Raw genomic sequence first — 14,450 nt, 5'->3', positions numbered from 1 at the left:
TGCTCAAGAATAGGTGTCTGGACCATTTTGTCTCAATCTTAAATTGGGTTAATCCTCCAATTTTATTTCTGTGCTCTAGTATTTGTTTATCAATCATTAATGTTTGGTGTCTGTCACATAGTGTTTAGTCTCTCCACCCAAAATTTCAGCAACATCTTATTAAAATAAGAAAGTAATCTGTTTCTTAGCTGAGTAGTTGGTAAGGCAACTTCTTATTTTCTTAATTTCAACTTTAGATGTAATCCTTTATGATCATACCTACCTGAATTTCAGAACAGAGTATGCTCTCTACTAGGTCTCAGAAGCAGGTTAAAGTGCAGATATATCTGGAACAAGATAGAACCAAAGGAAGGGTTGACTCTTTGCATCTTCCAAGAATCATATGCAGCCCAAGGATAGAAAGAAAATTTGGTGAAAGATCAGTACCATTGTTTTGCTGTGTTTAAAGTCTCTTTTCTGTGTGGCATACACATGGAGTTCCTTGAAATAAAACTCCCATTTAAAATCAAGCTGAACTGTATTATAGAAAGAAAATTTTTCAAGTTGGTGAAATTAATCTGGTGTAAGAATTACTTGAAAGGACTTCCCAGCTCTCTTACTTCTCTGGAAACACATGAATTTTAGAATTCTTTTGGGTCCTCTCTCCCTCTCTCCCCCTCTTTCCTTCTCTTCCTTATGTTTTTTCCTTTCTTTTTTCTCCTTTTGAAATTTTTTAAAAATTGTTTTCCCACATGCTATTCACTTTGAAGTTGTTTCAGAAGCTTCAGAGATGTTATATTTAACACACACCTGCTCTGTAATCAATAGTAAGATGAAACCTCAAATTTCACTGGGTTTTTTTAAATTGTTCATTGTCCAGACAAATTTGTTCAACTTGCATGATTGTCTAAAATGTATCTTCTCAAATGGCTGGTGTGGATTATAATTTTGTTGCAATTGTGGTACTGCTGCTGCTGCACAGATTTTATAATTTTTGTGGAAACTGCACAGAAGCTCAAACTGTTCTTTTGACAAATGTCGTGGTTTAAGCCCAGAGGGCAACTGAGTACCATTCAGCTCCTTCCTCCCCCGTGGTGAGATGGGGAGGAGGAAATAAAACAAAAGGCTGAGGGGTGAGGACAAGGATAGAGGGGGATGATTCACCCATATGGTCACAGGCAAAAGACAGACTCGATTGGGGAAGAAAGAACATCAATTTAATTTGAACACCACTGCCACCACCACTAATTTACCAATCAAATCAGGGTAGGAGAGTAAGAATACAACCACATCTTAAAAACACCTTCCCCCCACCCCTCCCTTCTTCCTGGGCTCAGCTTTGATCCCAGTTTCTCTACCTCCTCCACCCAGTGCTGCAGGATGAAGAGGATGGGGTTTATGGTCAGTTCCTCACCTGTTGTTTCTGCTGCTTCTTCCTCCTCAGTGGAAGGACTCCTCACACTCTTCCCCTGCTCCAGTGTAGGGTCCCTCCTAGGAGACAGACCTCCATGAATTTCTCCAACATAAATCCTTCCCACAGACTGCAGCTCTTCATGTACCACTCCAGCATGGGTCCCTCTTGCATGTTGCAGTCCTCCCAGTGCCAAACTACAACAACATGGGCTTCTCTTAGAGTCCTGGCCTTCTTTGGGCACAGCCACCTGCTCTGGCATGGGGTCCTCCACAGGCTGCAGGTGGGCACCTGCTCCACTGTGGTCCTCCATGGGCTGCAGGGGCACAGCCTGACCTCTCACCACGGGAGGCAGGGGGGTCTCTGCTCCAACACCTCACCCCTTGTCCTCCTTTCTTCCACTGACCTCGATGTTTGCACTGGTAATCTCCCTTACAACTCCTTCTCATAACTCCCACTCCTCCTCCCAAAATAATCTTCTTAAATATGTTATCACAGGTGCAGCCACTGTCACTCATTGGCTCAGCCTTGGCCAGAGGTAGGTCCAACTTGGACCTGGGGGAGCTTTGAGAAGCTTCTCACAGGAGCCATCACCCCTATAGCCCCTCCCCCACTACCAAAACCCCACCACACAAAAAATAATTCTTTCACAAGTGCTGTTCTTTTTTTAAAAAAAAGTGGATTTAATGGAATAGTTTACATAAGATAACTCTCCAAATTTGAATGAATTATCACAATATTATGCACTACAGAAATATATTAGCCTTCCACTTTAATCTGAAGAGTCTAGCACAGAATACCATGTATTGCGGTTCTGCCACATTATTTGCCTTTCTCTGAATCAACAGGAGTAAGTCTGAGGGGAAAAAAAAACACATGCAAATTTTAGTTTAAAAGAAATATGTCTGTAAACAGGCAAGCTGAGATCTGTATCAGGCGGACTGACACTTTTTTTAATGCTTACTGCTGCACAGCTTAATGAATATTCATATAAATATTGGTGTGGGTGTGGTTCTGTAGTTTGCACTTAGTAGGTGTAAATGTTTCTGTTGGTTTCTGGTGTGTTATATGTGAATTAAACACGGTTGTGAAATACAGACGTTTACAATTTGGGGACAGTGCCAGAATAAGTCCTCATGAAATGACCTGTTTCAATTTGGATGCTATATGTTTCTCTTTCGATGCTCTCTCTATGTTACCAGTTACCACAGTGCTCTATTTTTCTGAAGCCTCCTAAACATATTAATGACGTATTTTCCTTGTTTGATCTTCAGTCATCATCTTCTCACTGTGTTCTTCTCTTTTCAATGCAAATGCCTATTTCATATTTTCCATGCTTGCCATTTTTTCAGCTCACACTGCATAACTCAGTGAAACTTGAAATAGGTTACTGTAAAAAAGGTCCTTTCTCATCTCTTGAGTGGGAAGAACTGTCACCTATGTATGTTTTAGTCTTTCACCTGTTAATAAGGGATGGTTCTCCTTTTCCATTGTCATTGTTTTTGCCATTAGCTTTCCAGGCTTCTTCACCATCTTGAGCAGTTGTTGGCCAACAACATATGCATAAAAAGAAGATGGGTGGCCACCACAGAGTAGTTTCCCAGATGCCAACAACTTGCAGTTGAGGGGTGGTTCTTGAGCTACAGACATAACAGTGGTAGCTAATAACCTGCGAAGGATTTTATTTTATTTGAATTTGCTTGCATTTTGAATCTGTATTCAGTTTTTTCAGTTTACGGATTAGAAAAGATGCCAATTCCTTTGGCAAATATTCTATTTTCACTTATTTTCAGTTCTGCTAGAATAAAAATAGCATATATGTGATAGATTGTGGTTATGTCTGGTAATTTTTTAAAATTTACATTGTTTTGTTGATGACAGGTACTCGTTTGTGAAACCAAAAATTTTCAGAAACATAACTGGTTTTAATAAACCTGTTTTCTCAGATTTTAGGGAGGAAGGTTTTAAAAAAAGAACTCTCCATTACCTTGGGAGAAGAGAATTTCTGGGGTGTGGAGGAACATAGTTCCAATCTGCTGTGTCAGGCAGTATCAAGCTCCAGTGAATGTTGAGATATTGACACAAAATGGAGTACCTCCTTGCAGAGGCATGGAATAAGACAGGGGTAGTGACCGACTCTTTTAACCTCATAGTTTTAGAATCACACCTGCGCTAAGAGTTCTCGATAATGCAAATACTTGAAACGAGATGTTTTTAAACAGAGTTAATATCCTCACCAAAATAAATATGGAAGAGATCTCTTGTGCTTGGAAATGTTGCTGGTGTCAAATGGATTCGGAGAGGGGGACTCAAAATTGTAACCTGGAAAAAAGAATCCTGCCTACCTTATGTTCCGGATTTAAATGCTCGATTTTGAGTTGTGTTTTGTGATGGTTCAAGTCTAGGTAGAGTTTATCATACCGTGAGTGCATAATTTTTTTATATCTTGTCTTCATGTTAAAGAACAGGGTTTGAATTGGTGAATTTAACACATGGATTTAGCAGATAAGATGCACTTTGTCCGCTCTTGTCTTATGTTTGTTAGTGCTATTATTGGCACTGTTGTCTGCTTCACAGGAAATAGTTAATTGCCAGCTCACACAGTGAAGTGCAAATATATTTAATTCCTAGCATTTTATCTGACCTGTTTAGTGTTTCAAAACATGAGCACTTTCCCTCTCAAAGGTGGTTAACTAGTGACAAATTCACAGCTTGTATTGTCTTTTTTTCTTCCGTATTAAAACTGAGGTAAATTTTGTCACACCTGTTTTTTCTCATGCTAATGGCAAATGTCTTCTTCCCTGCAGTAAAGCTGTGATGGATCTGTTGGTTGATTTGTGCAGCCAGTATCGCTTAAATCCATCCCAACATAGTCTTGAACTGAAGTCTTTGGGAACTCATCAACCTCTGAGTTACAAGCCAAACACTTTGATAGGAGCACTGGATGTACAGACAGTACTTCTGAAAGAGAAGGTTCCTGAGGAGAAGACAAAGAGACCTCTGCCAAGGGTCCCTGAGGTCGGTACACTGTAGGGCTAAAGTGTTGCCACGAACATTCATTTTATTCCTATGGTTTCAAGCAGTTCTTCCAATCTTTGCATCTTCAAAACAGATGGGAAAGGCTTGAGATTGACTATAACCTGCTTTACTAGCTTAACTGATTTGCTTGCAGACTGGCAGGTGCCAATCTGGACTCCAGCATTTAGACAACATTTTATGTTGCGTGTGGTTGGATAGATGAAAATCTGTTCTTATAAAGACCCTTGATTGAAGACCGAGGTGGTTGAAATTTGCGGTAGTGGCTGAAATGAGGGCTGTGGGATTATGTGGAAGTAGGTAGCGTTTTGGTGGTATTTTGTTTGCCATCTTTATTGCAAATATGGGAGAGGACTGATCGTTAATAAATGTATTTCACAGTATACTGAAGATTCAGAAGTAACCATTTTCCAAATAGGTTTGCTGAAATTTTTATTACCCTGAATCAGTATAGCTAATTACAGTCATGAATTTCAGAGTGGTACTTGTAAACATTCACAAATCATGTCTGCCTCCAATTCCTTTTCCTTATTTGTCTGTTCTTGTGAATGTTTTCTTACAAACAGGGCAGTTCTGAGATTATTTTTTTTAAATCACTTTTAATAATTTTGGAATAGAATGTGTGTGGGATAAGTTTGCCTAGGAGGAGGAGTCAAGATAAAATGGAAGTCCCCAGTGTTTCTCATTGTAAGAGAGCCTAGCCATCACAGAGGGAGGTCTGAGAGTTTGTGTTTGTTTCTGCAGAAGTCTGTGAGGCTGGTAGTGAACTACCTGAAGACACAGAAGGCTGTGGTTCGTGTTAGTCCAGAGGTGCCTCTCCACAGTATCATCCCAGCTATTTGTGAGAAGTGTGAAGTCAGTCAAGAGCATGTTGTTCTTCTGCGAGATGGCATCACTGGGGAGGAGCTGGAGCTTACCAAGTCCTTGGAGGAGCTGGGGATAAAGGAGCTGTATGCCTGGGACAGAAAAAGAGGTGAGCTAAAACTGAAAGCGGTCGCTGCAGGGTTAGCTGATGTGCCAACAATATTATGGGCAACTTAACATTTGTGCTCTTGTTCCTTCGGGGCCTGGCTGAAACAGCAGAGTGACATCTCAGTCCAGAGACCAGCGTGGGTTTGTTCAGTGGGCCGTGCCCAGAGCGGCAGCCAGGACAGCAGCGTGCCCAGCCATCCCTGGCTGCTCTCGGGCCCTGTGCCAGGCTGGGCTGGCCCCTGGCAGAGTGCAGGTTGGTCTGGGGCAGGGCAAAAGGAGGAGCTTTCCTACCTCCTAGAGCTGCTGTTAGTACAGGTGCGTGCAACACAGGGGCCTCATCCAGGCAGAGCCTGTCACCAACCTGTGCTGTGGGTTGGAGAGAAAGAAAGAAGAGACATGCCATAGTCATGGCAGCTGTGAAAGCTGAGAGGCAGAGGCGACAGACCAGGGCTTATGAGAAAGAGACTGTGGATAGGTTCACAGACAGTTTCTCCAAAGAGCGAAGCTATTGACGGTTTATTGAAGAGGAGCTAAGAGGTATTTGTATTTAAAATTTTGTTCTCTTGTTTATTCACCCTCACTTTCTGTTCTTATAGATGATACTGTAGCGGCAGCTTCTTAGGCTTGCGTTTTTATCAGCCTGATTGTGTATTCAAATAGCGTAATTATGCAATGTGCTTTAAAATATACCTGCTTTAAAAATAAAAGCACTACTTCCTTTGAGGCCAGGAGGGGATGTTCATTAAAATTGTCTCCTGCAGATTGTCTCAATCAGTATCACTTCCAGCACAATAAATGGCCTTATTTATTGTTTAGATAACGTCAGTCTTGTAGGTGCTGAGCAGCAGGCTTATTTTTTATTTATATAGTTATTTATTTATGTTGACATTCTGTCTCTTCTTTCAAACTCCTTTGGTAAGTGGCAGTTCTACCTCTGTGTGAGTCAAATTTCAATGAGTTTAGACTTTTAAGTAAACTAAATATCTCTTTTTCCTTTGAATTGTTAGGATGCTCAAAAAGTGGCTGACAACACGTCATAACTCAATTGCGTGTTTGTGTGGTTTTTTAAGACATGTTTACTGTAATTAAGCTAACCATTTTTGAGCAACATATTGAACATGCAGAGTATTCAACAGGATTTATTCAGCGTACTTCAGGGACAATTTATAGAGCAATTAGCCTAAGCTTTCCTTAAACTCTTTTTCCTTTAAAATGAAAATGATGGTGTATGTACTGGTGTAATATTGGTCCTCGAATCCAGTTGTAGCCTTTACAGTCAAAACCAGGACTTTACTTCAGGGCTAGGTTTATAGCAGAAAGATATGTAACACTTTATAGTATGCTGTGCTCTACGTCAGAATTTTTAAAATATTTTATTACTTTTTAACGTTTCAGGATAACTTTCATTATGATAAAATCCCCCTGATTCTGTGTCTATTTCAGCCTTTATTACCTCCCTCTTGCTCTGCACCATGGTGTCTGATGAGGAAACCGGTAAATACACATAAAATTTACAAAAGGTTTCCTTTGTTCCAGCAAATTCCTTCTTCCTGTGTTCTCGTTTGTAATCTCCAAGAGGAATAATCCCGTTGGTTTCAGTAGCAGTTGGTCTATGAATTGTGCATTCAGCAGATGTCCAGTCTGTTTAGTTACCAGAACCAACAGATTTTGAAAACACATTCCCACTAACAAGTAAGGCATCAGAGGTGCTGAAAGCACAGACTGTGCTTGTAAGAGCAGGTTCTAGAAAACCTCTGTGCTCATCACTCTCCTTCCCTGAGACAGAAATACCAAGTGCTAAAGGATTATTAAAAGACAAGCTCTGCTGCCACCTGCTTACTTAATTCGATGTAGCAGTTGAAGCAGCTTCACGAGTGAATTGGGAATTAATAAAAACACAGCTAAACTGCTTCTAGTAGCAGCTCTGCATGTCTGTCGTTGGTCAATATTTTTTTTCTGAAATTCTTACGACAATAAGTACTAGGAATAATTAATGAATATTGTGGTTTACGAGGCAATATTAGAACTTTAATATCTCTTCTCTTGTCCTTTCATTGCCTGCCTTTTCCAGTTCCTCCATCAAAAACTCAGTCTGAACCTTCTCTGAACTATAGAGGTACTGTACAAAGCTGCTGAGGGAAAACCATCTTTCCCTTCACACTATGTTTAATGTGGGTTTGGTAGATAGACCTTTAAGAACGTCTCATAACATGCTGTAGAGAAACAATCTGTCTTGTCTTTTGCAAGTGTTGTTCACATGTCTGTGCTTTTGGTCAGAACAAACACACTTGTGGGCATATTGCTTCTTCAGTAACTGCCATAAAAATGCCAGCAACTAACAAATCCTGTCATTTAAGTGTTCTGTGGTATGATATGTTTTTGTACAGATTCCAAGCCTTTTCAGATTTCCTAAAGCATGATTAGCTGAATTTCAGAAATACTAACATTTCAGAGTTCTCTTGGATTCAGAATTTATTTAGTAGCAAAGATAGAATATTTTGAGATCTGTGACATCTTCCACTGATTTCAATTTACATGCAATGAAACTTTTTAATATCAAACCTATGTATACACATTGGATAACTCTGAATAGATTCTGACTTCTGAATTGCTACAGGGGATGGGGTTTGATTAGTTACATTGGTGGTTCTGCACCCAGTTAAACAGAAAACATGTGTATTTAGCATATCTTTTTCCCCCACTGAGTCTGTTATAATACATTGCTTAAATTAATTATCCTCAAGAAAGGTACAGTTGATTTTTAACTGACTTTCCATTACTGGTAAACACAACATAACCAAAATAAAGCTGTGGAGAACTTTCAATTTTCAGGAAGGAAGGAAGTCTACCTCCAGTAGGTGATGGCCATCAAGCAAATCTTAGCTCATGGCCTATTGTCTCTTGACTTCACTATGCCAGTACTTTTACCCCTAATTTTATTATTCTTTTATTATTATTTTTATTATTATTTTATTATTTATTATTCTTTTATTACTTGCTGTGAATTCCTCTTATATAGAGCATAATATTAGAGAGATCTACTGTATATATTTAAGAAAAATTGAAACAGATTTATAAAGATTCCTTGCTGGTTTGAGATGATAAGCTGTGTTTAAAATACTAATTTGTTATTATTATACAACGTTTAATGGTAATGTTGATGATGAACTGTTACTGACATAGTTTATGCTAGACTTTTATCATTATTGTTCATAGTTGAAGACTATGTGAGTAAGGGAAGCATTATCCACATGCAGCTGCAGCCCAGCTCCAAGCAGAAAACCAGCAGTTTCTGGTGAATGAGCATAGGCAGCACTTAGTATTTGAGAAAAGTATTAATTTATTACTGTATTTTTTTGCAGTAGAGTTGCAACCTTTCTTAAGGATAGTTTCTCCCTGTTTTTCTATGGGTTCATCATCTTTTCTATTGTGCTTTGAACTACTGTATGCAATTAACACCTTCTAACAAATGACATATTGTTGATATGTGTGACCTGTGCGAAAATCATGTGCTTTGTGTGAAATGCAAGTTAGTTTACAGGAATTCTAGGATAAGGGCTTTTTTTGTGAAGTAAACCTTTATTTTGTGTCAACAAACAAGTCATTTTGCATTTGCTTCTTAATTGTCATTAAACAAATAAAGCGGTTATTTACAAGAGAAAGCATTTTTTCTCTGTACATTAAAATTTCTGTGGTGCTAGTGGGATACTCTGATGTGCTTGGAACCAGGAAGAAATCTTTATAGCATTATATACCATTAAAAAAGTGGGAGAGCTTTACAGTCTGTATACTGAATGTCAAACCAATAGTTGTAATGCATGACCTTATTGTTTTGCTCATCCAGCTTGGCTGGTGCAGGGGAGATTGAAGAGAGACTAAATGGTCTGAGAATTCATACAGTTCCTTAGCTGCTTCAAGGAGAACTTGCATGTTTGAGCTCTTACAGCCTGAAATGCATATAGACTCCCCTCTTTTCCCACCTGAAGTAAAAATACAAAGATGAGAAAAGATGAGCACAACCAGCTGATACAAGTTCTAAGGAGAGCTCTTTTTCCGAGGGAAAGGTCTCTTTCCTTTTCATGGAGCTTTATCCAAATTGACATCGAGTCTTTCCATTAACTTCACTGTGTTGTTAGGCCTGTGAATTGTTAAAGATACTCCCCATCATTTTTTTTTTTTTAAAGTCTTTATTTTATTTTTTTAGTATTGCGGTACTCCATGAGTTTTAACTGAGACATTCAGCAAGTATTTCTGAAGGCTAAGCAACTTGCTCATGTTTTGTCTTTTAATAAAGATAACTAAATTGTGATTGAAAACTTACTGCAGTTTATTAAATTATTCCATTTGCCTCCATCAGATTTCGGAACAAACTCAGAACAAATAAAAGTTTGATAAAAAATGAAGTGCAGTATCTGGCAGTTACTTAGACAATTAAGTTTGCAACATCTCCAGCTCATAAAAATACAGCATTAATCCAGAATGCTTAAAAATAGCGATCTTCTGAATTGTAAAAATGTAAAAAATATTCCATTATAATTGTTTCAGAACCAAGTCGAAAGGCTTCAGTAAGCAATGATGCAATAGAAAAAGAAAAGACAAGACTTCTGGGATTGTTTAAAGCTGATAGAAGAAGCAGCAAGGTAAGTGTTCAACAGTGTACTACCTCACTAAAAAGAATTGTTTTATTTCCAGGTGTATTATGTCTGTGGGTGGTGGTGTGCATTTGAAGTTTTTCTTCTTTTCCTTCTTTTCTTTCTTTTCCTTCCAGGAGTAATCTGTTAGCAGGTGTGTAAACTGTGTTTAATAAGTGCTTATTGAAATGGTCAGGCATATTGACCATTTACTTATTTATTTCTCTAAAGTGCTGTGGATTCAGTATATGTTGACAAAGGGCAGTAGTCTCAAGCAACTTATGTCCACTTATTAGTAGTGCTCAGATTAGAAAATGCAATTCTGAAAGAACTCATGTAATATAAAACAATTAAGATATCAAGTAGAAGTGTCTTATTAACTCTTCTGTACATGGGTCATAATCTGTTTTAAAGTATTTATATCTTTAGGAAGCTCTGTGCAGTCATGCTATTGCCATTTCCAAGTCTGTAAAACCAATGAATCAGGTGTAGAAGAAATAACTTGCATTATTAAACTGAAGGATCAGTATCTTCTGGGGTGCATATTAGGCATTTTTAACTTTGTCTTTAATCTTGGGTTGAAAAATTTAAAAAATAAATTTTCTATAAAATAATTTTCTTCCATTAAGATGCCTTTATGAAAAATCTGTCTCTCATCACAGATATTAAATACAGAAAAACTTTCTAATTTGGGAACATAATAAAAATATTAGGCTTTTAGCTTCATACTTTTTGCATCCTTCACTATAAATATCAGCGTCAACTGGTTTTGTTTGTAAAGTATTTAATACTCTAGGATGTCAGAATAAAAAGGAAACTTTCTTTCGTCTAGTTTAAAAAGCCCTCCAAGGCTTTTGCAGTGAAATCATAAAATGTGTGTCTGATTAACTGGTTCTAAGAAACATAGGCTTGTTAATGAATCTCAGTGTTTCACTTACCCTTCAAAGTCTTCTCAGTCATGTATTTAAAACTGTGAAGGCTTTCCAGAATCTTTATTAGTTCTCTGCCCTTTTGATTATGATCAAATTTGGAGTGCTTTTGCCAGGGAATAGCTTCCTTTATGGACACTGGGAATTACCGTGTTGAAAAATATGATCTGTCATGGATGCTGAACTATTCTCATGAAAACTGCATTTTAGAAGATAGAAGGTCAGTCACTTTCAGAGTATTTATCCTCCATAAGAAAATATTTCCCATTTAGAAGGGAACAAAAACGTAACTAGAGAAGTAATGCTGTATCTAACTGGAAGAATCGATTAAACAAGGAAGCTCAGCTTCAGCCTCTAGAGCGCGCTGTGGGGCTGTAGCTCTTCTGGGAGAACCACATATGTTACAGCACGCAGTTTCTGCATTATAGTTTGTCCTCTGATTCCATTTTCCTGAATATTGGTATGAAGTGTGTGTGCTCTTAGAATTCTAACTCCTGAAGCAGCTCAGATTTAACTTGTAAAATATTTATGCTTGCAACCTTAGAAAAAGTTTCTATGAAGCATAGCAATTCTGTGGTTACTGCTGTGGGTTTCTCACAGCTGAGTTTGGGATGACTGTCCCAAGATTGCAAACTCCTGTCTTTTTTCTATTCTCTTCTTCATTCATGCTAATCAGAGATACTCCGAGGGTTTTCAAAATGCAAATTTTAATAGATGCTAAGGATATTGAGAATTAGTTATAAGTTACAAGTAGTGTTTGACCTGAGAAAAAATAGGAGCTGTACAAACAAGTATGAGAAACAGCTTCTAAATCTGAGGTAACAGTGTAAGTCTTCCTTGCTGCTAGTTCTGACAAATTAATTGACTTTTCTTTGTAATTTCTTTATTGGATTCCTACTTTCAAATGACAAATACTCTGTAGGAAAAGCAGCTCAATCAATCACTTTTAATCCAGCAAGGAAGTCATTGTTGCCTTTTCAATAAAAACCTCTAGGAGTTTGAACCCAAGTAGATGGAAGAATTACTGAAAACTGAAGAATAGCAGAGCACACAGGAGCAAACAGGTGTTAACTAGCCATAATACATCTGGCTTGGTATTGTGGAAGATTTCTAGTCAAAACAGTGGTGAAACTGCTGAACAGTGTTAGCAGAATGTGGGCAAATTGTTATTATGAAGGGATTATATGATAGGATGTCCTGTGATTTCAGGAACTGGTATTAAAGGTCCAGAGTTCCTAAACTCTGTTTTTTACAGTTATTCTTACATTTGTACTCCTCTGCAAGACTAAACTTGGTTCTGCTTATTTGTTTTAATTTTTTGTTTGTTTGCCTTATGATTTTCAGTGATGCTGTGTGTGAATGTGTGTATGTAGTCATGCATAGTCTGTGGTTTAGAACTATTTGTTAGCAAGTACTGCCCAAAGTCTTGCACAGTAGTAGCACTGCAGAGTTGTAGGCAATTACAAGGGGAAGGAAATTTCTTTTGCAAGGAAAGAAGAGTATTAGCCTGTGTTGCAGACTGTCCTGGATCAGGTGTCACTGCACGCTACAGGCCTACGCTCAGATTTCCATGCCCACACACATTCTTTCTCGGCTAGCTCACTGAAAGCAATAATCGTGGTATGACAATACATTAGATCTATTTTTTTGAAAAAAACCCTTTCTCCTGTATTAAAAACTGTGACGTAGAATGAAAACAGATTCTTATTCTCATGGCTGATACAAATTTGTTGAAAGTATTTCTTTGGTTAACTTTGTACTGGCAGGCTTAATGCCAGATCAGGTATCATCTTGTTCTCTCCATTCTAATTTTATGCTGGATCAGTTACCCTCTGTTCTCCTGCAGCTGACATAAAAACATAAAGGTGGCATGAACTCCATATCTTTTTGATATGAAATGTAGTCATGTGCCTGAGGCTAAATCCAGATCAAATTGGCACTGCTAAGCAATCCAGTAGAGCAGAGGTCCTGTGCAGACAGTCATGGGATCTAGGCTTAAGTAGGGTATATGCTAGTGCACAGAAGCACTCCTGTTGTTGACAGGTCACAGGGAAGAAATTTTCTGCTTGTTCCTCTGTGTCTGTGGGTTAAGCAAACTTGAAACAGAGTTGCCTACTACCTGTTTCCCTCCTTGCCCAAGAATTGTTCTATGTCTTTGTATTCTTGTTCTTAAATCTTTCTGCTAATGGATTTCTTAGGACCTTGCCTAAGAGAAATTTTGCAGACTACTACAAAGTTTCTTAGCAATCAGGTCCAGCACTACTGAGACAGTTTGTTCTGTGATGAGGTTTGATGCTTTGCTCTGGTATGTTTTTGCTGTTTTGTTTCATTTGCTGCTGCTGTGTAGGATACTTATTTGTGTTACAGACAGAAGAACACTTGAGGATGAACAGAGATTGTTGTGAGGAGGATGTTTTTAGTTCTACATCTACAAGTGAAGGAAGCTTGGATGTAAGTACTAACATGGCTTGCAGACGCTATTGCATTCCTATTAGATCCTGCAATTTGAATAACCAGAAACCACTGCTATTCCTGATGCTTAGCCAAGTAGAAGTAGAAATAGCTTATTTCTTAGCAGGCTTAGATATATGAGTGCACAGTTCGCGTATCTTGATGAAGTTAAAATGCAACGTGCTGTCTTCAAATAAAACTTGCTAGCTTCACTATAAATAAAGTTTGTTTCCAAGTTAAATTCTAAGCAGTTGTGAGTAGAAAGTGTTTTAACCAATGACATAGCTGTTGTGATTGTAAGACAGTGATAGTACCACATGATACAAGAGTATGTTTGCCTTTTCAGTGACATTTAGAGTGAGCTTTTTTCTTAATGAAACCACACCTCACATTTTTATCCCTTTACATGACTTCTGCAGTATGGCAGCATTCCATTTGTTTCATAAGTAGCTTGAGGATGGAGAGTACTTTTATTTAAACAATGGAAATAAGAGAAAGGATTTTTGTGAAGTACTTCCGTAGGTTTTGGGGTACTAAAATCCTGTGAACTATATTTAGAAAGGCTTTTAAATGCCTGACAGAATACTAAATTATGAGGATTTAGGTATCTATTTAGGAACTGTGAATCCTAAATATTTTTATAAGGCTGTTCTGGTGGATTATTAATCATAATAAATGGCATGTCTTTTTGTTACCGTATTTTCAAAACCTGGCGAAGACTTTGTTCATGACAGGATAGACACCTGAAATTGGAGGTTCAGCTCTGAATCTCCCTTTCAGAAACTGGTATTTGGAAAAAGAGTGCTAATCCACCAAATGTACAGCTCACTAGCCACAGAGAAGGATGACAGAAAATTGTGGAAAAAAAAGAGTGAGAAAACAAATCCCATATAAAAAAGATAAAATAAAAGAACTCAGAAGGGAGAAATAGATGGAGAAGTGATTGACTGTGAAGTTAAAAAAACCCTGTCTCTGCAAATCTGTGAAGACTTCACAATGAAAGAATACTGAAATAGGAACACTGCTTTTGACACTAAAAAT

At 38.0% G+C, this 14,450-nt stretch overlaps 1 protein-coding gene across 1 annotated transcript in view; it reads left to right on the top strand.

The window, feature by feature from the left end:
* Nucleotides 1-14,450, top strand: part of LOC113476632 (protein cordon-bleu-like) — a 164,007-nt gene that overhangs the window by 96,161 nt on the left and 53,396 nt on the right. The window contains exons 4-6 of the mRNA XM_026842446.1: nt 4,198-4,408; nt 5,171-5,399; nt 9,944-10,038. Coding sequence (XP_026698247.1) covers nt 4,198-4,408; nt 5,171-5,399; nt 9,944-10,038 — 535 coding nt within the window. The remainder of the gene's footprint in view (nt 1-4,197; nt 4,409-5,170; nt 5,400-9,943; nt 10,039-14,450) is intronic.

Source organism: Athene cunicularia, assembly GCF_003259725.1.
Source record: "Athene cunicularia isolate RWA chromosome 2 unlocalized genomic scaffold, athCun1 chr2_part1, whole genome shotgun sequence".
Classification (NCBI taxonomy): Eukaryota; Metazoa; Chordata; class Aves; order Strigiformes; family Strigidae; genus Athene; species Athene cunicularia.
This window is presented reverse-complemented; position numbering and strand designations above follow the sequence as displayed.